The 25701-nt window shown below is 44.2% G+C and overlaps 1 protein-coding gene across 2 annotated transcripts in view; it reads right to left on the reverse strand.

Moving 5' to 3' along the window:
• SLC44A3 (solute carrier family 44 member 3) overlaps nucleotides 1-25701 on the reverse strand; it is a 94528-nt gene that overhangs the window by 23716 nt on the left and 45111 nt on the right. For both annotated transcript variants that reach the window (XM_073643247.1, XM_073643248.1), the window contains exon 13: nucleotides 9896-9979. In XM_073643247.1, the coding sequence (XP_073499348.1) occupies nucleotides 9896-9979 (84 nt within the window). The remainder of the gene's footprint in view (nucleotides 1-9895; nucleotides 9980-25701) is intronic.

Below are 25701 nucleotides of genomic sequence, written 5' to 3' on the forward strand. Positions count from 1 at the left end.
CAGTGGGGAGGTGCAATCGGTCAGCCTATCAGCAGCGCACACACGGAGCGAAGTGCTTTTTTTCACACAAGCAAGGGCATGTGTCATTGGCAGTGTATGTCACATGTCCTTGCCCTATAAGACCAAGCCATTTTCCCCGTCGCCACCATTTTCTCACTGCTGCAGCTGCGTGTTAGACGGCACCGCTGTTGCTGTGTGCGCTATACCTTGTTAATTTCAAGCCAATTTTCGCACAAATCTACAGATAGCTTGGGAGTAGGGAATAGTTGTGATTGCAGTCCTTTTAAGGACTAGGTTACAGCATTTCCTACGACTTTTATCAGGCAGGTCTGTGCTCTTAAATAGATAGATTGTGAGAGTAAAGACTAATTGTAATTGCAGTCCTTTTCAGGACTAGGTTACATCAGTTCCTATCAGTTTTTGCCAGGCAGGTCTGTGCCAGTGCTGTGCAAATTTTTTTCACAGCATTTGGCTGAATCTAGCAAAGCTAATCCTTTTTGGCCTATTGCAGAGTGTGTTAGTCAGTGGAGTAGCCTATCTGTGTTGCAAGATATACCACCTGTGTATAGAATACCATTTTTTTTACTGCACCTAGTGAAGTAAAATCTTTTGGGCATAGCATCATTCTATTAGTCCATCTATACTGACCTCCATCAGGTTGCAAATTGAATATAATTTTTTTCTGCATCTAGCTCTGAAAAAATATTTGGGCTTCTAGCTGTGTGTGGGACTTGTTGTATTAGTCCATCTATACTGACCTCCATCAGGTTGCAAACTGGATATAATTTTTTTCTGCATCTAGCTTTGAAAAAATATTTGGCCTTCTAGCTGTGTGTGGGACTTTCTCTATTAGTCCATCTATACTGACCTCCATCAGGTTGCAAATTGAATATAATTTTTTTCTGCATCTACCTCTGAAAAAATATTTGGCCTTCTAGCAGTGTGTGGGACTTGTTCTATTAATCCATCTATACAGACCTCCATCAGGTTGCAAACTGAATATAATTTTTTTCTGCATCTAGCTCTGAAAAAATATTTGGCCTTCTAGCAGTGTGTGGGACTTTCTCTATTAGTCCATCTATACTGACCTCCATCAGGCTGCAAATTAAAAATAATTTTTATCTGCATCTACCTCTGAAAAAATATTTGGCCTTCTAGCTGTGTGTGGGACTTGTTCTATTAGTCCATCTATACTGACCTCCATCAGGTTGCAAATTAAAAATAATTTTTTGTCTGCATCTAGCTCTGAAAAAATATTTGGCCTTCTAGCAGTGTGTGGGACTTTCTCTATTAGTCCATCTATACTGACCTCCATCAGGTTGCAAACTGAATATATTTTTTTTCTGCATCTACCTCTGAAAAAATATTTGGGCTTCTAGCTGTGTGTAGGACTTGTTCTATTAGTCCATCTATACAGACCTCCATCAGGTTGCAAATTGAATATAATTTTTTTCTGCATCTAACCCAGCCAATAGTTTTGGCCTAATACCACAGTTTGGCCACTCAGCTCTGCTCGGTTCCCATCCATTGTTTTTTTGTGCAAACAACTCCAGAGTTGTGAATTAGTTAACCACCAAAATGAGTGGAAAAAGGCCTGCTGCTGGTGGAAAGGGGAATAGGCGTGTTGGGAAGGGGAAAAAAGGTTGTGTCCGTGGGGTAGGTGTTAAAGCAACAGTAACATCTGCAGAAGAAAGACCATCTTCCAGCCAAACTAAAATGTCTACTTCTTTTAGCGGACAATGTGATAAGATCCCTTTCTTACGGCCACGCCAATCGCTACAAATTCCAGATGAGGCACAAAAACAGCAGGTGCTTCAACGGATATCAAGTGCTCCTTTAAGTGGGCTCTCCTCCACATCAACTTCAACATCACAAATACTCCAGTCCTCAAAGGTGTCACCCCAATCGCACTTGCTTCCTCACAGCTCCCAAATCTCCAGCTGCCCGTCTGAGTAGGAGGTAGAACAGATGGTTGAGTCTGCAGAGCTGTTTACTCATACTATAGCCTGGGAATCAGAGGTCGACTCCAGCGCTTCTGTGAATCCAGACGAGGAAATGATCTGCACTGCACTGATGCCCAGAATCTTTAGGAGTCGGATCCAGGACCAGACGCAGAAGGTTCTGACCATAATGTAGACCCTCATTCCCAAACTGTAACTCCTGTTGGTGGAGACAATGAGGAAGACGATGATAAGACTCAAATACCTGATTGGAGCGACAACTTTAGTTTTTTGTCAGGGCAGGAACAGGTTGGCTCTGAGGACGACGGGTGTGATAACGCACAGGGTGATGATGATGAGGTTGGAGATCCCACTTACTGTCAACCCACAGTCAGCCAAGAGATTAGGTCAGCAGAGGAGGTGGAGGAAGATGCTAGTGACGACGAGGTCAGGTTGCGCCTTCCTGGACAGAGACGTAGTACTGGAAGCACGTCAACAACTGCATCCTCAAACACAACTCTGCCTCTCACCACAAGTCGTGGTGGCTCTTCAGGTCGCATGGGTGCTAAGCCTTGCATAGCCTGGGCATTTTTTCAGATCGATAAAGATAACCTAACTCGTGTTATCTGTAACATTTGTCAGCAAAAGCTAAGTAGAGGCCAAAAAATACATAGTTTGAGTACTTCATGCATGAATCGGCACATGGACATGAAGCATAAGTTGCAGTGGGAAGCTCAGTGTGCTACAATGCGGCCTAGCCGGCCGGGCCAACCACCGTCTGCCATATCTTGTGCATCCGCGGCCTCTTCATCCTCTGTGACTGGGGGGACAGCAGTCACACCTGTTTTAGGGCGCAGACCTGCCACCTCTTTACCCGCAACAGCCAGCGTGATTGGCAGGTCATCATTTTCTTTGGAGGTGGTAACACCAGCTGGTGTTGAGCGCTGTCCGACATCGATAGCACCACCTTTGGATCAAGGCAACCTAACATGTCCGCCTGCATCTTCCTCACAGACCGGCAGTTTGCCGGGGACACCCTTATCAACCCCGTCTAAGCACAATAGCCAGCCCTCGGTCCCTCAGATGTGGACAAGTAAAAGACCATTTCCTCCTAGCCATGAGAAAGCTAAGAGGTTGAATTTCACCATCTGCAAGCTCTTGGCTACAGAAATGCTGCCTTTCCGCCTGGTGGACACAGAGGATTTTCGAGACCTTATGTCCGTCACAGTGCCCCAGTACCAGATGCCCAGTCGGCACTACTTCTCAAAGAAAGGTGTGCCTGCGCTCCACCAGCATGTCGCACACAACATCACCGCTTCTTTGAGAAACTCTGTGTGTGACAGGGTGCATTTCACCACAGACACTTGGACGAGTAGGCATGGACAGGGGCGTTACATGTCGCTGACTGGGCACTGGGTAACTATGGTGACAGCAGGACAAGGGGCTGCTGTCCAAGTCTTGCCGTCCCCATGAGTTGTGCGTCAATCCTCTTTATGTCATTTTTCCTCCACTGCTTCTGCCTCCTCAACCTCCTCTCGGTCTTCCACCTGCACCCAAAGCCTGTCTGGTCATGCCACAAGCTTTCTAACTGCGCAGAAGGGATCCTGCACACCTCCTTACTATGCTGGCAGTAGGGCTCAACGTCATCAGGCGGTTTTTACATTGAAATGTCTGGGAAATGTGAGTCACACAGCTGAGGAGTTGTGGTCAGCTCTGGAGAACCAATTTCATGAATGGTTGTCTCCACTGGACCTGAAACCAGGGAAGGCCGTGTGCGACAATGCTGCAAACCTGGGTGCGGCCCTTCGCCGGGGCAATGTCACACACGTGCCTTGTATGGCTCACGTGTTGAACCTGGTTGTCCAGCAATTTTTAGCCCACTATCCCAGACTAGATGGCCTTCTGCAGAGGGCACGGTCGCTGTGTGCTCACTTCCGCCGTTCGCATCCCGCAGCTCAGCGACTTACATCTCTACAGAAGTCGTTGGGCCTGCCACTTCACCGGCTAAAATGCGATGTGCCTACCCGGTGGAATTCAACTCTGCACATGTTGCAGCGACTGTGGCAGCACCGACAAGCCCTGGTGCAATACGTTCTGACGTATAGCCTGGGCCAACGAGATTCAGAGGTGGGGCAAATCACGCTGGAGGAGTGGTCTCAGATCAGGGACCTATGCACCCTTCTGCACAGTTTTGAAATGGCGACGAAGATGTTTAGTGCTGACGATGCCATTATCAGCATGACTATTCCGGTGATTTACATGCTGGAGCACATGTTAAACAGAATTCGGAGTCAGGTGGTGGCACAAGAGGAGGTGGAGGAAGTAGAGGAGGAGGAGTTGTATGCGGAAGGGCTAACATCTGCAAGGTCCAGACGGTCGGCAGCACCAAGGCGGCAGGCATGTGAGGGTGGGGTAGATGGTTTTACCAGGGCGCATGGTAGCAGCCAAACTAGTGAGGAAGGTGCAGGAGCCCAGGAAGAAGTGGAGGACGAACTGATGGAAGACTCATCAGATGAGGGAGACCTTGATCACATTTCTGTTGTGCGAGGTTGGGGGGAGAGGACAGAGGAAGGAAGCATGATTGTTACCTCGCCACCAACACAACAGGGACTTGGTGCTCCTGGATGCGCAACACACGAGTGCCTTCTTGCTGCACTACCTGCAACATGACCCTCGAATTGTGAGAATTAGAAATAATCCTGACTACTGGGTTGCCACACTGTTAGATCCCCGGTACAAAAGTAAATTTGCAGAAATTATTCCTGCCATAGAAAGGGATGCACGCATGCAGGAGTATCAGCAGAGACTGTTGCAGAATCTTACATGTGCTTTTCCACAAAACACCAGTTTTGCACGTAGTGAATCTCACAGTTCCAACTTGCCAACCGTGGGACCGTCAAGTGTTCAGCACTCAAACCGTAACAGAACCACAGTATCTGCTGGTAACATCAATTTTGCGGAATCATTTCAACACTTTTTTAGCCCATCCTTTGCAAGGCCACAGGAGACAAGAAGTCTGACACATAGTCAACGCCTAGAGACGATGGTACAGGAGTATCTCCAAGTAAACATTGAAGCCATGACTGTCACTGGACCCTTGCTCTTTTTGGGCTTCCAATCTGGATAAATGGCCGGAGCTAGCCACTTACGCCTTGGAGATCTTGTCATGCCCCGCAGCCAGCGTTCTGTCTGAACGTGTGTTCAGCGCTGCTGGTGGTGTGCTGACAGATAAGCGCACGCGGCTCTCCACTGATAATGTAGACAGACTCACGTTCATAAAGATGAACAAATCATGGATCCGAAACGACTTTTCTACCCCTGTGTCATCCTGGGGAGAGTAAAAGCTTGATGATTGGTTAAAATCACCCTACCAACCGTTTTAAGCTTTCAAATTACTAATCATGTTTATCTGCATCTTGGCTGGAAAATAATTTGGGCTTTGTAGCAGTGTGCAGCACTGATCCTATTAGGCCATCTATACTAAGCTCCACCAGATTTAAAATCAATAATAATTTTTAGCTGCATCTAGCCCGGAAAATAATTTTGGGGCTCCGAGATGCGCAAGACACATAAGTGCCTTCTTGCTGCACTACCTGCAACATGACCCTCATATTGTCAGAATTCGAAGTAATCATGACTACTGGGTTGCCACACTCTTAGATCCCCCAAACTTTTCGATCAACCTTTTCATTTTAATAAAGACCAAAAAAATGGTCATTTTTGAAATTATAAGCATTAGCAGGTTATTAGAAACTGAAATCAAACAGTTTTCAACTCAAAACTTTATTCTAGGTGATGTTACATTTTCACATAGGACCCCTTGTTCGAAAGGAGCTTCTGAACTCTCTCGTCCATTGAATTTGTCAGGTTTTGGATGGTTTCTGCTTCAATTGTTTTGCATGAGGACAGAATACCCTCCCAGAGCTGTTGCTTAGATGTGAACTGCCTCCCGCCATCATAGACACTCCTTTTGATGATGCTGCAGAGGTTCTGAATGGGGTAGAGGTCAGGGGAGCATGGGGGTCACACCATAAGTTTGTCCTCTTTTATGCCCATATCAGCCAGAGATGCAGATGTTTTATGTGCAGCATGAGATGGTGCATTATCATGCAAAAAAATGATCTTGCTGTGAAATACACGGTTCTTCTTCTTGAACCATGGCAGGAAGTGCTGTTTGAGAAAATCCACATACATTATGGAGTTCATCTTTAGCGCCTTCAGGGATCCTAAAGGGGCCGACAATCTCTCTCCCCATGATTCCAGCCCAAAACATTACTCCACCTCCTCCTTGTTGGCGCTGTAGCCGTGTTTGCGTGGGGTGTCCATCAACCAGCCATCCTCCACTCCATCCATCTGGACCATCGAGCGTTGCACGGCACTCATCCATGAACAAAACAGTTTTGAAATCAGTCATGTAATGTTTGGCCCACTGGAGCCGTTTCTGCTTGTGTGAAGTGGATAGAGGAGGTCGACAGGATGGCGTATGCACAGCTTCAAACCTCTGAAGGACCCTGCATCTTGTTGTTCGGGGAACGTTGGAGGCACCAGCAGCTTCAAAAACTTGTCTGCTGCTATGACGAGGCTTTTTTGCCGCTGCTCTTTTAACCTGACGTAATTGCCTGTAGGAAAGAGTCCTCAATTTGCCCTTATCAGCACGCACACGTGTGTACTGTGAATCAGCTACATACTTCTTGATTGCCAAGACACTTCATCCTGATCATCGCACAATGTTGATTGTAGTCATGCCTTGACCTAAACACTCCACAATTTGTTGCTTCTCAGCAGCCGACACATCCGTTTTCTTTCCCATTTTGGCAGAAAATGTAGGCTGCTTAATAATGTGAGACAGCCTTCTTAAGTAGTCTTGCCTTTCATTGGACACACCTGCCAAACTAATTAGCACAGGTGTCTGCAATTGCTTACAGTGATATAAAGAGCCCTGACACACATCACCATCAATGAGTTTAACTGACAAACAAACAAATTCTTCCCTTATCACTCCTAAACACTTTTTGCATAATAATTTGGAACACAGTGTACATGTGCTTTTCCACAAAACACCAGTGGTTCACGTAGTGAATCTTACAATTCTAACTTGCCAACCATGGTCTGTATGGAGTTGTTCAATAAAAGGGCCCAAAATTAAGATAACATAGATGGGAGAGGTCTCTATGAATAGGAATTCCTAAGTATTTGATACCCTGTGAGGGCCAGGCAAAGGGAAAGTTGGACTGGATGGAATCCTATATGGATTTGGGGAGGGAGACATCGAGGGCCTCAGACTTCGTTGCATTGATTTTAAAATTTGACCATGTAACAAAGTGATCTATTTCAGCCATAACAGCATGGATGGATATGTGTGATTGAGTGATATATACTAGGACATCATCAGCAAATAGAGAGCACTTGTACTCGGTGCCTCCCACCTCAATCCACCTAATATTGGGGTTATGGCGAATTGATGAGAGCAGGTGCTCCGTCACTAGGATGTATAAGAGAGGGGACAGAGGACATCCCTGCCTTGTCCCATTGGTGATTGTGAAAGGTGATGAAAATGTTCTGATGCACCCCCTGGGCCTTGGGACACCCGGAGCCGGACCCTTTTTGGTGGATGCTGGTGGTTGTAGTCTTCGTGGCGGCGACCCGGTTCCGTGGCTCAGGGTGGTCAAACCAGTGGCGGAACTATTTATGTGGTTTTGATGTTTAAATGTCCGACTACGCCACCCGTGGATTGCGGTCAGAGTGAACCGCCGCTGCAGGGCAGACCGCTGAGGCTGGTGTTGTGGGTGCAGCAGAGCGTAACATAACTCCCCACGGGAGGAGTATAGCCTCAGGGCAGTGTATGCGGAGGATGGGGGTGATGGTGCAGGGCAGCAGCAGTAACGACACGGAGTCAGTGATGCAGTCCATGGCCTTTACTCACAGTTCTTATTATCCAGACCACGTCTGCAGGTAACGGCTGCCCACGTCGTACTGTGCTCACCAGGTGAGGGGCTCAGACAACTCCCAGATAACTTTGGAGCGCTTCACAGGGACCCCCTTTGTGTGTCCTTTGTCTGGCCTTTCTTACCAACCCTTCTGTCCGGCTGCCTCGGGCCTCCTCTTGGTAAACTTGGCGCCAGTTTCCCTGACCCTATGTGGTGCCTTCCTAGCGGGTGTAGCGAGGGGCTGCGCCACATAAAATGTCACAGCCTCCGGTTTCTAGCTGAGGGTCGTTTCCTGCCTCCACTAGTTTCGGGGACCGGTCTCCCCCTTTGGCCTGACCCCTCCACGCAGGTGGATTCGGGCGTGCGGTGGCGACTCGCCCGTCCGCACCCCTGGGATCCCTTCATTCCTCGTTCCTGGAGCCTTCTCCGCTCCTCTTCCTTCCTTCTCCCTCTTCCAGGCCTGGGCCTCTGTTACTAGGCCCGCCTCCAGAGCAGAGCTCATGCAGAGCCCCTGCTCCCTGCCACTTCTGCTCAGACTTCTCTGCACTGAACTAAGATGGTGCCCACCTTTTATACTCCCTTCTCAATGCACCCAGGAACTGCTTCCTCCCTGCTCCTGCACTACAGGGTTCCCCTTCCTCAGTGTTCCCTCCCCCCACTCCAGCCAGGGACAGGGACTGTCGTGCCCATCTCAGAGGCATATTGGTCGCCCTGCCCCACGGCAATGTGGTGTAATGCATGCAGGTGTCGGGTCCTGATCCACACTCCATCCTTACCTGAGAGTGAGATATCACACCTCTGGGTGAGGTGCAATACCTCTGTAGCAACCGAGCCCTCAGGGTGCTACAGTTCCATTTATCTTCAGCCTAGGTGACGTATTGTGATACAGGGTCGTGATTTTGGCTATAAAAGGGACCCCTACCCCAAGCTTTTTAAGAGAATCATATATGGCGTGCCAGGAGACTCTATGGAATGCTTTCTCAGCATCCAACGAGAGTATCTAATTACAAATTTTTAACTGCATCAAGCCCAGGAAATAATTTGTGCCTAGTAGCAGTGTCTGCTAGTCAGCGGATTATCCCGGCTGTTAAGCAAGCTACACCACCTGTAGTTTGGACACTTAATTTTTTCAAAGGAAATGCTTCGGGACCACGGGATACTCAGTGAAGAGCATCAGGAGGCACTTCAAGGCATAGGGGCTGGGACCGGCAGTAGGATGCCTTGCGGTGGACAGCCGAGCTCGATCCTTATAAAAGCTTTTTAACTGCAGCAGCTTTAGTGGACGCTACTGGAGCTGGAATTACGCGGCTGCTGGCATGAGACTTGCCCTCCAATAGATCCTTGTAAATGGATTTAAAGTGTATTCATTCAAATTAGAGAGACAATTTAAATTAAAAAGCTTAGAGCTGCCTCCACCACAGGGGGGCTCGCTCGACCCACCAGCGGACAGGCACCAGTATTGGGAGAGGGGGGCTGGCCATCAGGGTTCACCGCGGCTCTGGCACAAACCCGGCGACACGGAGGTGGCACGGGCAGGAGCGGACTGAACGTGTCGGCTTCTCACTTTTTGGATTTTAGAAGGGCATGACATGCCTATATCTGTGTCTCCCCCTCCTTTTACTCCTCCACCTCTTTTCTTTTCGCATGACTATATGTACTTGTCACTTTTCCATGTGTTAGTTGTGTCTTCTGAGCAGTTTGTCAGCTTTTGGACACCTTTGAAGGTGTTTTCTATGTGTTTCTATGTGTTTTTGTTTGCCTGCCATTGGTTTTAACGGTGTTCGAAGGTGTTCGACGAACAGTTCGGCGAACACACGGGTGTTCGACGAACCGAACTCGAACACTACGGGGGTGGCTCAACACTACTCGCGAACCCCACCATGTCATTCACGGAGAAATGCTTTGACTGTAGAAATATTATTTCACATATTTTAGTTATATTTTTTTTCTTTAAGCAAATCACCAATTATTTATCATGTAAAAACAAAAATGAAACACTCCCGTAAACTGTGCCAACAAGTACTTTACCTGGTTCAAACATCGAAGCCACTTTCCATAGGACCAAAGACAGCAGAAACAGCATTGTGATGTGCACCTGGTGCAGGCATTGTCCTGGAAGAAAACAAATACAAAGGTGTGTTTATACATAGAGTGTTACAAAGAGCATAGGACACTTACCGCACTGGGTTCATCACACCCTTTTCCTGCGATGGTGGCACGGTTTGTAAAGTAAGGATTAATGAACTGAATGTCTTTTCCCACCAAGCAGAACATGCTGCTTTGGAAGGAAAACAACTGGTTCAACAGCTGCAAGAATCTGCAGTGCAACAACCTCTGTGCTCCAGCCAAACAGGAAATAGCATTGTCCTCCACGATATGAGAAATTCAATAATACTGCTGACTTTTTTTTTTGCAAATTTTGTTCTATTGTGATCATGAGTTAGGACACGGAGCAAATATCAGTCTCACTTAATCTACACCGAGAGCGCCGAATTCTCGGTGCAAACTAAACTCAGACCCACATTTTAGTACGAGACTCGATGAGCTGTAGGGGTTTGACACTCTGTACAGGCCTTACATTTTAAGGATCAGCGGTGGTCAGAGATCACAAATCTTCTTACATGTATAACATTAAAATAATGTGACTGGACCAGGTGAATTATCAATCTCTACTGTCAATCAGATGTTCTTCTTATTGCACGAGAAACTTCTTCACTGCGATTCTAAAAGAAGACCAGGAGTCCTCACTGTGCAGGCCCATGTAAAGGTCTCAACAACTATTGGTATGGGCGAGATCCTACTAGGTACAGAAAGCTTTACCTTGTTTCAACTGGTTGTCCATTTCACCACAAAATACTTTTAGATGTGTTCCTTAAATGACCATATACAACTTAATATTATGTATTTACAGGTGCATCTCACTAAATTAGAATATCAATCAAAAAGTTAATTTATTTCAGTTCTTCAATACAAAAAGTGAAACTCCTATATTATATAGAGTCATTACAAACAGAGTGATCTATTTCAAGTGTTTATTTCTGTTAATGCTGATGATTATGGCTTACAGCCAATGAAAACACAAAAGTCATTATCTCAGTAAATTAGAATACTTTATAACACCAGCTTGAAAAATATTTTTAAAATACGAAATGTTGTGCTACTGAAATGTATGTTCAGTAAATGCACTCAATACTTGGTCGGGGCTCCTTTTGTATCAATTATTGCATCAATGCAGCGTGGATGGAGGCGATCAGCCTGTGGCACTGCTAAGGTGTTATGGAAGCCCAGGTTGCTTTGATAGCAGCCTTCAGCTCGTCTGCATTGTTGGGTCTGGTGTATCTCATCTTCCTCTTGACAATACACCATAGATTCTCTATGGGATTAAGGTCAGGCGAGTTTGCTGCCAATCAAGCACAGTGATACTGTTGTTTGTAAACCAGGTATTGGTACTTTTGGCAGTGTGGACAGGTGCCAAGTCCTGCTGGTGAATGAAATTTCCATCTCCAAATAGCTTGTGGGCAGAGGGAAGCATGAAGTGCTCTAAAATGTCCTGGTAGACGGCTGCGCTGACTTTGGTCTTGATAAAACACAGTGGACCTACCCCAGCAGATGACATGGCTCCCCAAACCATCACTGATTGGGGAAACTTCACACTAGACCTCAAGCAGCTTGGATTGTGGCCTCTCCACTCTTCCTCCAGACTCTGGGACCTTGATTTCCAAATGAAAATTGGAACTCTGGGACCTTGTGGAGTGTGTCAATGACTGCCTTCTGGACATCTGTCAAGTCAGCAGTCTTCCCATGATTGTGAAGCCTACTGAAACAGACTAAGGGACCTTTTTAAACGCTTAGGAAGCCATTGCAGGTTTTTTTTGTTAATTAAGCTGAAAAAGAGAATGGACAGCACCTCCAAAAATATACGTTGATCTAATGCCTCTCAGCAAAAATATGTAAAACTGAACATGAGGTTCTTAGTTTAACATTCTGATCAGACTGTATGAAGCCCACTGCCACGTCACGGCAAACCTCATAGTGGGTTCTAACATTTCCTGCCTGAACGAGAGCGAAGCCGTGCGCCAACCACCACAGCTGCGACAATGCACCAGCTGAAGAGGCATTAGATCAAATGTATGATTTTTGGAGGTGTGGTCCATGCTCCTTTTTTTTTTGCATTGCATATTCTTTCTCCTTTCTTGGACCAGCACTCCTCCCATTTGGCACAGGTGATTTTAATTAGCAGGAGACTGCAAAGAGGGTCTAGCCTATTTTTACTCTCATATGAGAGCTTGAGGACGGTGAGTCACAATGCTCCCTTCTTGTGGTGTTGGTGCAGTGTGTCGCCATTGTTGCTGTGGTTTTGTGCTTGTGGGGCGGCGTGGCCTGGAGTCATGGGGACTCGGTCTTGCGGCATGAGTGCTGTGAGGCACCAGGCCGCCCGCCCTGCTGGTGCATTGCCGCTGTGGCGGTGGTTGGCGCACGGCTCCACTCCCGTTCAGGTAGGAAATGTTAGGACCCACTACGAGGTTTGCCGTGACGTGGCAGTGGGCTTCATACAGTTTGATCAGAATGTTAAACTAAGAACCTCATGTTCAGTTATATATATTTTTGCCGAAGAGGCATTACATCAAATGCATGATTTTTGGAGGTGCGGTCCATGCTCCTTTTTTTTGCATTGCATTTTTTTGTTAATTATTTCAATTTACTGAGATAATGACTTTTGTGTTTTCAATGACTGTAATCCATAATCATCAACATTAACAGAAATAAACACTTGAAATAGATCACTCTGTCAGTAATGACTCTATATGAGTTTCACTTTTTGTATTGAAGAACTGAAATAAATTAACTTTTTGATGATATTCTAATTTAGTGAGATGCACCTGTATTTCGAAAGCTGTGCCTACATTAATATTTTAGCAGCAGTCCCACTTCCAGGTTTTATAGAAGAGAGTTTCTTGTGTCATCTGAGCTGTGAGCAGAGACGGCTGGCTGTAAAGCTTATTTTAATAGCCAAGTCAGCCCCCTTTTTTATTATGGCCAATGCACGGGACAGAAAGTGAAGCCACAAAACTGCCACAAAAATATAAATCTACTAATTAGCTCTACACAGTTACAGAAAACCCTTTAAGGTTTCAATGTATTTCCTTTTTTTCCTTCTTCCAGTCCAAAATGTGTTAGACAATGTCAAATTGACATCTTTAAAGAACACCAAGACAGAATTCACACGTTGCGGAAAATAAACTCAAAAATCACAGCAAAACTCTGGGCCGCAAAGTGTGAACGCAGCCTAAATCTACAAAGGAATAAGAAAAGTTAACATGAGAAACTTGCACACAGTGGTTCAGATTTACTGGTCGAAAATGTGCTAGGATACTGGTGCAAACTGTGCCCAAAAACTGGTGTTCATGCCACGTGCTTGACGGATGTTTTTTAGATACATTTAACAAATTACTAGACAAATATTTTTAAAAGCATTTAGGGATATTTTTTAATTTATAATATCAAATGAATGAAAAAAAAAATCCTGAAATCGTGTATGTTTCAAAGAACTTCTCTGTTCTGTTAGAACACACAGTTATATAGATCACACAAGATCCAACATTTACAATAGACAATGGTCCTAGCTCTCCCCCTTCCTCTTCCTGCACATCTCCAATCCATTTTTTCCTAATAGATGTGGTAAAGCAGATCTCTGAATGCTGCTTGGGCAAGATAGCCACCCATTTAATCACGTGCGAAGTAAAAATATGCTATACCATCGCAAAATGATAACAGCAAAGAAACACTATTTGTACTTAAAATAAATAACATTTAATTTTTTTTTATTTTTTTTTTTACAAAACTTTGTGATTAGACTGGAGGCTCTGATGGCTTGAGACACAAATACTTTATAATTCTCAGCTTTGATTGCAGTTTGCTACAGAATAAGGTGAAAGCATTAAAGCAAATTCAAGGAAGAATGTCTAGTGTTTTGTTTCTCTATTGTAAGATTTGGTGTTCTTTTAATTAAAGCAACTTTGCAAAAAAACCAAAACGCATGGTGTAACTTGCTGACAATCCTGCAAAACATTGTGCAATTTCTTTTTTGCATTTATGTATACCACGCCAATGACCGGAATCGTAAAGGACTTGCTCTACTTGACTAAATACAGTAAATCAGAATGACACAATAACTTTTCCCGTTTCCTCAGAAGGTTTCTGGCATTATTACATTTTCTATACACATACACTCATCATTATAGATAATAGGATTTGTCCACTATAATTTCCTGTGTCTTTTTGCAATTTCCATTAAAAAAAAAAGACTAAAAGGCAGAAGGGCTGCACACCAGCGTGCTTCAAAACACAAACAACAAGTATACTATATGGGTTTCCTATTTAAAACCAGATCTGAAAAAAAAAATTAAAAAAAGGCATCAAATTTTAAGTTTTCTTCTTAATATCAGTTTTAAGTCAATAAATGTGACTCTAAAGAGAACATGGTTAGACTATTCACCCTTAGTCAGATGACCACGGTTATTGCTAACTAGCTATTGAACCCGTTCTACGCCTGGGTGGCGAGCATTTTTATTGGTATATGGTCTCCCATGCTGGTGTGTGCTGCCCCCCTCCTGGTATTTATGCTGCCCCCATCCTGTCCCCACCATCCTATCCTGGTACGCATGGCACCCCTCACCCCCAATCCTGGTATGCATGGCACCCCTCACCCCCAATCCTGGTATGCGTGGCACCCCTCACCCCCAATCCTGGTATGCGTGGCACCCCTCACCCCCAATCCTGGTATGCGTGGCACCCCTCATCCCCAATCCCGGTATGCGTGGTACCCCTCATCCCCAATCCCGGTATGCATGGCACCCCTCATCCCCAATCCTGGTATGCATGATACCCCTTCATCCCCAATCCTGGTATGCATGGTCCCCTCACCCCCCAATCCTGGTATGCATGGTCCCCTCACCCCCCAATCCTGGTATGCATGGTCCCCTCACCCCCCAATCCTGGTATGTGCGGTACCCCTCACCCCCCAATCCTGGTATGTGCGGTACCCCTCACCCCCCCAATCCTGGTATGCGCGGTACCCCTCACCCCCCAATCCTGGTATGCGTGGTACCCCTCACCCCCCAATCCTGGTATGCGTGGTACTCCTCACCCCCCAATCCTGGTATGCGTGGTACTCCTCACCCCCCAATCCTGGTATGCATGGTCCCCTCACCCCCCAAACCGGGTATGCATGGTCCCCTCACCCCCCCAATCCTGGTATGCGTGGTACCCCTCACCCCCCAATCCTGGTATGTGTGGTACCCCTCACCCCCCAATCCTGGTATGCATGGTCCCCTCACCCCACAATCCTGGTATATGCATGGTCCCCTCACCCCACAATCCTGGTATATGCATGGTCCCCTCACCCCACAATCCTGGTATATGCATGGTCCCCTCACCCCACAATCCTGGTATATGCATGGTCCCCTCACCCCACAATCCTGGTATATGCATGGCCCCCTCACCCAACAATCCTGGTATGTGTGGTACCCCTCACCCCCCCAGTCCTGGTATGCATGGTACTACTCATCCCTTTCACACTGTACACACATACAAAAAAAAATAAACAGTTATACTCACCTTTCTTCTCGGTACTCCAGCGCTGCCGCCTCCTGTTCTGCCGGAGGAGGAGTGCAGCGCTGGAGCACCGCGCTGTCCGACGCCATTTTGCTGTAAATGTGTCTTCAGTAAAATGGCGCCGGATAGCGCTATGCGCATGCGCCGATCCGATGCCTCACTCCTGCTCCGGTCTCCGGCGAAGAGAGGCGCCGCGGCAACGCTCCTCCCGGTCAGGTAAGTATGCAAGTATGGCGCCGGAGATTGCGGTATGCGTTCAGTGCCTACGCATACCGCAATCTCCGGCGCCATACACTCCTCTTACCTGTAACGGCTGGATGCCTGCTTTTGTCTGGAGCCAGACTGCGCGTCACGCATGTGCAGTCTATCGAGGCTTCAGACAGAGGGACGCATCCCCGGTTATATTATAGATGACCCTTTTAGAAGAGAGCAAATAATTCAATCCTATAGAGTTGGAGGGGACCTTCAGGGTCATCAAGTCCAACCCTCTGCTCAATGCAGGATTCACTAAACCATCTCAGACAGATGTTTGTCTAGCCTCTGAAGACTAACATTGAAGGAGAACTCACCACCTCTCGTGGCCGCCTGTTCCACTCATTGATCACCCTCACTGACAAAAAGGTTTTTCTAACATATAATCTCTATCTTCTCCCATTCAGTTTCATCCCGTTGCTTCTAGTCTTTCTTTGTACAAATGAGTAGAAAGCTTATCCCTCTGCAGTGGGACAGCCCTTCAGATATTTGTGGACAGTTATTAAGTCTCCTCTCAGTCTTCTCTTTTGCAAGGGAAACATTCCCAAATCCTTTAACCGGTCTTCATAGGACATTATTTGCAGACCGGTCACCATTTTGGTCGCTCGCCTCTGAACTTGCTCCAGTTTCTTCATGTCTTTAAGAAGTGGTGCCCACAACTGGACACAGTATTCCAGATAAGGTCTGACCAAAGAGGAGTAAAGGGGGATAATTACTTCAAGTGATCTAGACGATATGCTTCTGTTAATGCTGCCTGGACAGAAATGATGGTACTCTTCTTAACTTAATATTTTGTTGAACAACCTTTTGAGGCAATCACTGCAATCAAACGATTCCTGTAACTGTCAATGAGACTTCTGCACCTCTCGACAGGTATTTTGGCCCACTCCTCATGAGCAAACTGCTCCAGTTGTCTTGTGTTTGAAGGTTGCCTTTTCCAGACGGCATGTTTCAGCTCTTTCCAAAGATGCTCAATAGGATTTAGGTCAGGGCTCATAGAAGCCACTTCAGAATAGTCCAATGTTTTCCTCTTAGCCATTCTTGGGTGTTTTTAGCTGTGTGTTTTGGGTCATTATCCTGTTGCAAGACCCATGACCTGTTACTGAAGCCAAGCTTTCTGACATTGGGCAGCACATTTCTCTCTAGAATCACTTGATAGTCTTGAGATGTCATTGTACCCTGCAGATTCAAGACACCCTGTGCCAGATGCAGCAAAGCAGCCCCAGAACATAACTGTCGCTACTGTGAAACATGGAGGAGGCTTTGTGTTCTTTTCTTGATATGCTTCATTTTTCCATCTGTGAACATAGAGCTGATGTGCCTTGCCAAAAACTTCCATTTTTGTCTCATCTGTCCATAGGACATTCTCCCAGAAGTTTTGTGGCTTGTCATGTAGTTTGGCAAATTACAGTCTGGCTTTTTTATGATTTTTTTTCAACAATGGTGTTCTACTTGGTCGTCGCCCAAGAAGTGCAATTTGGATCTAACAACGACTGATGGTGCGATCTGACACTGATGTTCCTTGAGCTTGAAGTTCACCTTTAATCTCTTTATAAGTTATCCTGGGCTCTTTTGTTACCATTCTTATTATCCATCTATTTGATTTGTGATCAATTTTCCTCCTGCGGCCACGTCCAGGGAGGTTGGCTACAGTCCCATGGATCTTAAATTTCTGAATAATATGTGCAACTGTAGTCACAGGAACATCAAGCTGCTTGGAGATGGTCTTATAACCTTTACCTTTAACATGCTTGTCTATAATTTTATTTCTAATCTCTTGAGACATCTCTTTCCTTTGCTTCCTCTGGTCCATGTGGAGTGTGGTACACACCATGTCACCAAACAGCACAGTGAGTATTTGTAGCCCTATATACATGCCCACTGACTGATTACAAGATTACAGACACCTGTGATTCTAATTAGTGGACACAACTTGATTTAACATGTCCCTTTTGTCACACTATTTTCCGGGGTACCATCATTTCTGTCCAGGCCTATTTCATGAGTTTAATTATTTCCAAAATTCTGTGGAAGCAGGGTTGAAAAGCAATGTCTGACTTTCATTTTCATAGATTTTAATTTATTATTACTTTTGTCAGATTCAAGTTATTTCTGTGACAATTGTGGGTTTTTCTTTCATTAAAAGAGGGGTACGAACAATTCTGACCATGTGTGTACTGTATCTACTGCGTTTTCTAGGAACGAGAGTTCCTAGGAACAATTGTTCCCAACTATTGGCCCATCTATACAGGCCAGTAATCAACCACCAAATTAACAAAACGCGTCAGAGGTATGGATGGGCGGACCAGTGGAAGTTGGGGTTCTGGTACTCGACCCTTATTTAAAAGTTCAGTTACCAGAACAGTACCCGAACTTCATCAGTTTTAGCTAGAAAAGGCCACTCTTGTCCAAGGGCTGTGCCTGGCATGATCTCTTTATGGAGACATGATTTAATCCCCTTAGGCAACACTGGTTTCTTCCTTGCTTCTCTTCCACTTTTGTCTATTTTATTTCATATATTGAGGACAAGAACAAAAACCATTGTTGGGAGTATTTGGTGACTCCCTGGATGACCTGTTGTAGTGCTGCTAAAGTAACATTAGCAGGCCTATAACACTTGGAAAGAATTACCACTGGCCTTGGTATTTATTTAGAGACATTTGCTCTTCCCATGGCAATATGCACTAAATAGACAAAACTATTTAAGCAAACCAATGGGTTTCCATCACCAAACAACTATATGCAAGCCTTACATCACTAAGCACAATGCCAAGAGTTAGATAAAGTGGTGTAAAACTGCCACCACTGGACTCTGGAGGAGTGGAAAAGTGTTTTGTGGAGTAATGAATCGCGCTTCTCTGCCTGGCATGTTATGTGCAAGTTGATATTTGGTGATTGCCAGGAGGTCGCTACCAGCATTCAGCCAACTATAAAGATTGGTGGATGAGGTATAATGCTATAAACTTCTTTTTCAGGGGTCAGCTTAAATTCGTTAGATCCCGTGAAAGTAAATCTTAATGCTTCAGCACACAAAAAATTTTGGCACCACTATATGCTCCAGCCTTGTGGGAACAGTTTGGGGAACTAGAATGACTGTGCCCCAGAGCACAAGGTTCATAAAAGACATTGCTGAGTGAATTTTGGTGTGAAAGAACATTACCAGTATCAGGGTCCCGATCTCACAAATGCTCTTCTGGATGAATGGGCAAAAACACCTTCAAAATCTCAAAGAAAACCTTCCTAGGAGAATGGGAGCTGTTCTAGCTGCAAAGCACAGCTTCAATATTAAAGAAGCACTCAAAGTTTGTATCCTATTAATATATTGCAGTCATCATATTATATAGCATTGCGTACTGTGAGGCAATGAGGGGGATCATATGCGAGGGACGGTATGTATCCCCCAGGATGTGCATAGCAGGTTATTGAACCCACTGGAGTGCATTACAATCACAGACACAGCTGTGGTTGCAGTGCCAAATAAAAGTAAGTTTGCATTTGGTCAAGCTATTTGACCAAGTCAGATTAAGAAAACTCGACATGGATTTTATTTTTGGAGTGATCTACAGGATGGTAGGGGGGCGGATCACACCCTCCAGCCCGGGTCTTACAAGTGGCTCATGGCCACAGTTTTCAATTAAAAACTCGCAGCAAAGGTTTGGGTGTGTCAGTGGTTTCTTTGCTAGCTGCAGAACAGGAGGCTCTGTGCACTACAAGCCTGTGTGAAGACATAACACAGGCCTGTGAAGGCAACGTGACTGGCACACCTCAAAACAAAATGGCACTGCCATCGCCCACGGCAACCAGTTTACACGGACTGTTTGGACCACCCGGCTGCGATCCGGAGGACATCATTTGCATTTAAGTTGTGAGTTTTTGTAAATAAAGACATTTAAGTTGAACTTTTCTCGGGTCACTGCCTCAACACCGCACAGTGTGGACACTGCCGCACTACAGTACTTACAATTGTTCATTTTGCCTTTCTACCCAGCTAATATTTCTCTTTTCTCTGCGCTATTTAGAAACAGGAAGTCTCTTGTCCCAGAAAAAAATCATACCCTTCTTTCACTCCTGACCCAGCTGCTCACTCCTACCCCCCTGCCAGGGACTTTGCAGTGACTCATGACTTATACAGGGATAATAGACTTTCTACATATAGCTTAGAAGTATTCAACTAGTCAGTTTTTAATCACGTGATGTCATAGACCTAATAGAAAAGAGAAGTATTAGCTGGGTAGAAAGGCAAATTGATTTACAATTGTAGATACATAGTGCTATATAATATGATAATTGCAATATATTAAGAGGATAAAAATGTTGATAGAAGTGCTTCTGTAATATCTATGGATTTAGAATGGGAGCTCATAAAAGCTCCTGTACGTGTAATATATAGGTGTCACACTACTTTCCTCCATTTAGCGTATGTAACACATCACAATTCAAGAGGGTGAAAGAAAAATACGCCCATTGCTTCAACACTGTAGTCAGAGTAATCAGAAACAGCTTTCTGGATGTAATTAGCAAGGCACACCCTGCCTTACAGAAAAAGCTTTATACATTGTATGATGACCCCACGGTATAACACATGTAACGCAGTGGGCAGTGCAGCAATGCTTACAGTTATGGAGTTCAATGAGGCTTCTTAAAAGGAACTTGACAGGAGAATCATGCAGCCCGAACCACAGGGAGCAGGAATCAGCGACTGGATTTTTAAAGTCAGCCAGGGACTGTGTCTCAGATGACTAGTCTGAGGCAGGTCCCTTGTGATTCCTCCCTGCCCGGTTCCCCTATACGGACAGTTCTCTCCTTCAGTCTCCCTCTATACACAAACTTATCATTCAGGGGAATGGGGCAGGAAAAAGCTGCCAGGGACTGACTTCTTAGACCAATCATTCAAAATGCATGGTGTCATAGAAAATATTAAGAATTTCTCTCTCCCTCTGAAATCGCTCTTCCCTCCTCCCCTATTTACCATTTGTCAGAGTAGAAGAGCGGACTCTTTAACCAGTTGCTTCTTTGCAAATAGCAGTAATTGTCAGAGGTGGCAAACTCATTACCATACCAATGGAGCCCTAGTAGCACAGGCCTGTGATACATGTACAACTAGGTGAGAAGGAAGCAGTTCCTAGCTTCAAAAGAACTCTCTCTCACCCCCCCGGGGCATCCCCATTTACTCAACAGAAATCTACAGTCTCGCCGGCACCAACAGGAAATATGGAATATCGGAAGTTCTATACTGCTAATAATAATGGGACACATTTTTAGTGGCAGGGTCAGCTAAGGAACAATACACAATTTTCCGAATCTGTACGCCCTTCCGGTGAGCTGTAATGCAAAAATACAAAATAACAGACTGCAGCTATGCCATGTGTGGTCTCTAAAGAAAGGCAAAATTCGTAATGGAAAATATGGTATCACTCGCGAGCCTCTGATATCAACCCACGAGGAGTTATCGCGGAAGTTAGATATTTTAATAAAAACATGAAGGGTGGAGCCCCGTCCATGTGATGTCATCACAGGGCTTGTGTGGGCAGGTCCCCCCTTCGGCATAAAAGACCCAGCTGAAGATGGGTCCATACTCATGCCAGAAGTTACATATTTTGTAGCAGGGGTCCCGTTCAATAACAGTCTATTAGAGTGCCTTCCCTCCAGCTAAACTGAATTGTCTCTGCGATCGGCAGGGCTGTGGAGTCGGTAAGCCAAACCTCCGACTCCTCAATTTCCAGGACACAGACTCCCGACTCCCTCATACATGGCTCATGTTTAAATGGTAAATTTACTGTAGCACAGATTCATCTCAGCTAAAAGTCTAGACCCTTAGATTAGGAATAGGACAGACATTTATAGGACATTTCAGAACTTTCCCAAATTGTTATGAAAAAATATTCCCCACAAACTGCATTGAACTACTGTACCCAATTTATTATATATTTTAGGAGTTGGAGTTGGTCCACCAAAATGGGCTCCGACTCCATGACTCCAACTCCACAGCCCTGGCGATCAGTATAGTAAGTTCTTATTTAACCACATATGTATTGTATTGTCTCTCTTTGTAAAACCTTTTGTATATTTTTCATAAACACAGCCGCCTTTTGGATTAAATATAAAATGTAATAGTTCTGTTTCTTTTGCTCTGTAATAGTTCCCTCCCCCGAAGCCATAAGCTACCAGAAAGCAGTCGTCCGATCCGGCCTGTAGTGTATTTCAAATCTGATCGGTGGTGGCAGCGAATATTAAGTGGGTTGTTGTGAGGCTATCAGTGATAGTAAGAGGGCATATACATATATTCCATGTGTTGGAAGGAGGTGTGTATGCTGTACTGCTAGCTTGCCGATAACTACTTAGTGAGAACAGCCTGCAGCCTCCTATATTGATCGTCGGCCAATCGTGCAATTGTCCGGACGGTAGGGGGGCACCAGAGAGCTGTTCGCTCAAGAGATCACAGTGGGTGGTCTCTGTGAGTAATCAGGATCATGTGAATCCCTGACACTTAGTCCTCCGTTGGCTTTCAAAGTAAGCTCTGAGATGCTGCAGCCTTTCACAGTAAAACATACATGGTTGCAATAACTTTTTTTTAAATTAATTTTGCCTCTGTTTAGGGGACAATGAACCTGTCAGGCTCCCTTTAGCATAGATGTAGGCATCACTAAAGAGGTTAATGACTGGCCGCAGCAGTGATGTGCACATGGTCGACATATCATTAATACAGGAAAGTAGAAAACTGGTGCTGGAATTAGCTGGCGAATATAGTTATTTTTTTAACTTTAGCACATTACACACACACACGTGCATCTCAAAAAATTTGAAAATCACCAAAAAGTTAATTTATTTCAGTTCTTCAATACAAAAAGTGAAACTCATATAGAGTCATTACAAACCGAGTGTTTATTTCTGTTAATGTTGATGATTATGGCTTACAGCCAATGAAAACACAAAAGTTATTATCTCAGTAAATTAAAATAATTAACAAAACACACCTGCAAAGGCTTTCTGAGCGTTTAAAAAGGTCCCCTAGTCTGTTTCAGTAGGCTCCACAATCATGGGGAAGACTGCTGACTTGACAGATGTCCAGAAGGCAGTCATTGACACACTCCACAAGGTTCCAGAGTTCCAATTTTCATTTGGAAATCAAGGTCCCAGAATCTGGAGGTAGAGTGGAGAGGCCACAATCCAAGCTGCTTGAGGTCTAGTGTGAAGTTTCCACAATCAGTGATGGTTTGGTGAGCCATGTCATCTGCTGGTGTAGGTCCACTGTGTTTTATCAAGACCAAAGTCAGAGAAGCAGTCTACCAAGAAATTTTAGAGCACTTCATGCTTCCCTCTGCTGACAAGCTTTTTGGAGATGGAAATTTCATTCTCCAGCAGGACTTGGCCCCTGTCCACACTGCCAAAAGTACCAATACCTGGTTTAAAACCAACAGTATCACTGTGCTTGATTGGCAGCAAACTCGCCTGACCTTAACCCCATAGAGAATCTCTGGGGTATTGTAAAGAGGAAGATGAGAAACACCAGACCCAACAATGCAGACGAGCTGAAGGCTGCTATCAAAGCAACCTGGGCTTCCATAACACCTCAGCAGTGCCACAGGCTGATCGCCTCCATGCCACACCGCATTGATGCAGTAATTGATGCAAAAGGAGCCCCGACCAAGTATTGAGTGCATTTACTGAACATACATTTCAGATTTTAAAATAATTTTTCAAGCTGTTATAAAGTATTCTAATTTACTGAGATAATGACTTTTGTGTTTTCATTAGCTGTAAGACATAATCATCAACATTAACAGAAATAAACACTTGATATAGATCACTCTGTTTGCAATGACTCTATATAATATAGGAGTTTCACTTTTGCTTTTTGTATTGAAGAACAGAAATAAACTTTTTGATGATATTCAAATTTAGTGAGAAGCACTAGCCTGTATATATATATATATATATATATATATATATATATATATATATATATATATATATATATATATATATATATATATATATATATATATATATATATATACACACACACACACACACACACACACACACACAGTACAGACCAAAAGTTTGGACACACCTTCTCATTTAAAGATTTTTCTGTATTTTCAGGACTATGAAAATTGTACATTCACACTGAAGGCATCAAAACTATGAATTAACACATGTGGAATTATATACTTAACAAAAAAGTGTGAAACAACTGAAAATATGTCTTATATTCTAGGTTCTTCAAAGTAGCCACCTTTTGCTTTGATGACTGCTTTGCACACTCTTGGCATTCTCTTGATGAGTATATTATATATACATATATATATATATATACATATCTATCTATCTATATATATATATATACATACATACACATATTTTTTAATTATTTGACAACTGCCAAAATATTTAATCTTCCATGGGAAATATGACCCGATATTGTTATTGGGTAATAAAGAAGATAGTCTTATATACCCGCCACCACAAAGGCCACAGTAACTGAAGCCAAGAAAACACGTAATGAACAAAGAACAATTGTTTTATTACTTTAAGTGAAATAACCATTTGTGCCAAACAATGACTAAATAAAGCCAGGAAAAATTCTACATTTAGAGGTCAGAAAGAAAGCAGATGAACTAAAAGTTGTCACCGAGAGTAAACCTTATTTCCCGTGCTAGTTTTACCACTGAGCTTTGAATGTGTGTTTAGTTAAAAGTCCTGGATACTGAGACGATCGTTCTGTTTTATTACTGCCGTTGGGGACATCCCATGCACCATACATCATCCCATTAAAATTAAAAATGAAATTAGTTGAGTTTCCTCTTCCCCATAATGATATTATAGCTTCATAGCCAGGAATTCCCTAAATCTCAGCGGAAACAAAACCTCATGAGCAGAAACTAAAAATAACCGTGGTCGCTTCCTTGACTACTGCCAGTCCGCTCTGACATTTATAAGAACGGGCTTTCAATGGGATGGATTGTACGGTACATAAGATTTATGTATACATCCACAAAGAATGTGGAAATGAGTGGGACGACCGCTCAATGCAGAATCCAAATCTACAAAACAGGATCACGTATAAAAACTAGAGCTCAGAACAAGGAAACAATCAGAAACAAATAAAATAATTATTTTCTAAAAGACTTTAGAGAAGAAAAACTTGTGATCCAGTTGCTATAATCAATTTCTGTAGAGGTTTGTCCTTAGGGATTTCTATGCATAAAGCTCGCTGAAAATTCTTCAATACTAAGGGCATTGTAGCCGATCATACGATATACAGTTGTGCTTAAAAGTTTACATACCCAGGCAGAATATTTCCTTTCTTGGCCTTGTTTCAGAGAATATGAATGATAACAAAAAAACTTTTTCTCCACTCATGGTTATTGGTTGGGTGAAGCCATTTATTGTCAAACTACTGTGTTTTCTCTTTTGAAATCTTAATGACAACAAAAAATCTCCAAATGACCCTGATCAAAAGTCCACATACCCCAGTTCTTAATACCGTGTATTTCCCCCTCTAACATCAATGACAGCTTGAAGTCTTTTGTGGTAGTTGTGGATGAGGTTCTTTATTTTCTCAGATGGTAAACCTGCCCATTCTTCTTGGCAAAAAGCCTCCAGTTCCTGTAAATTCCTGGGCTGCCTAGCATAGACTGTGCTCTTGAGATCTCCCCAGAGTGGCTCAATGATATTGAGGTCAGGAGACTGAGATGGCCACTCCAGAACCTTCACTTTGTTCTGCTGTCGCCAATGACAGGTCGACTTGGCCTTATGTTTTGGATCGTTGTCATGTTGGAACGTCCAAGTACGTCTCATGCGCAGCTTCCAGGCTGATGAATGCAAATTTGCCTCCCGTATTTACTGATAATGTGCTGCATTCATCTTTCCTTCCAACTTTTACCAAGTTTCCTGTGCCTTTGTAGCTCACACATCCCCAAAACATCAGCGATCCACATCCGTGCTTTACTGTAGGAATGATG

This window comes from Phyllobates terribilis, unplaced genomic scaffold (assembly GCF_046119375.1).
Source record: "Phyllobates terribilis strain yellow unplaced genomic scaffold, ASM4611937v1 Scaffold_8__6_contigs__length_399053987, whole genome shotgun sequence".
Lineage (NCBI taxonomy): Eukaryota > Metazoa > Chordata > Amphibia > Anura > Dendrobatidae > Phyllobates > Phyllobates terribilis.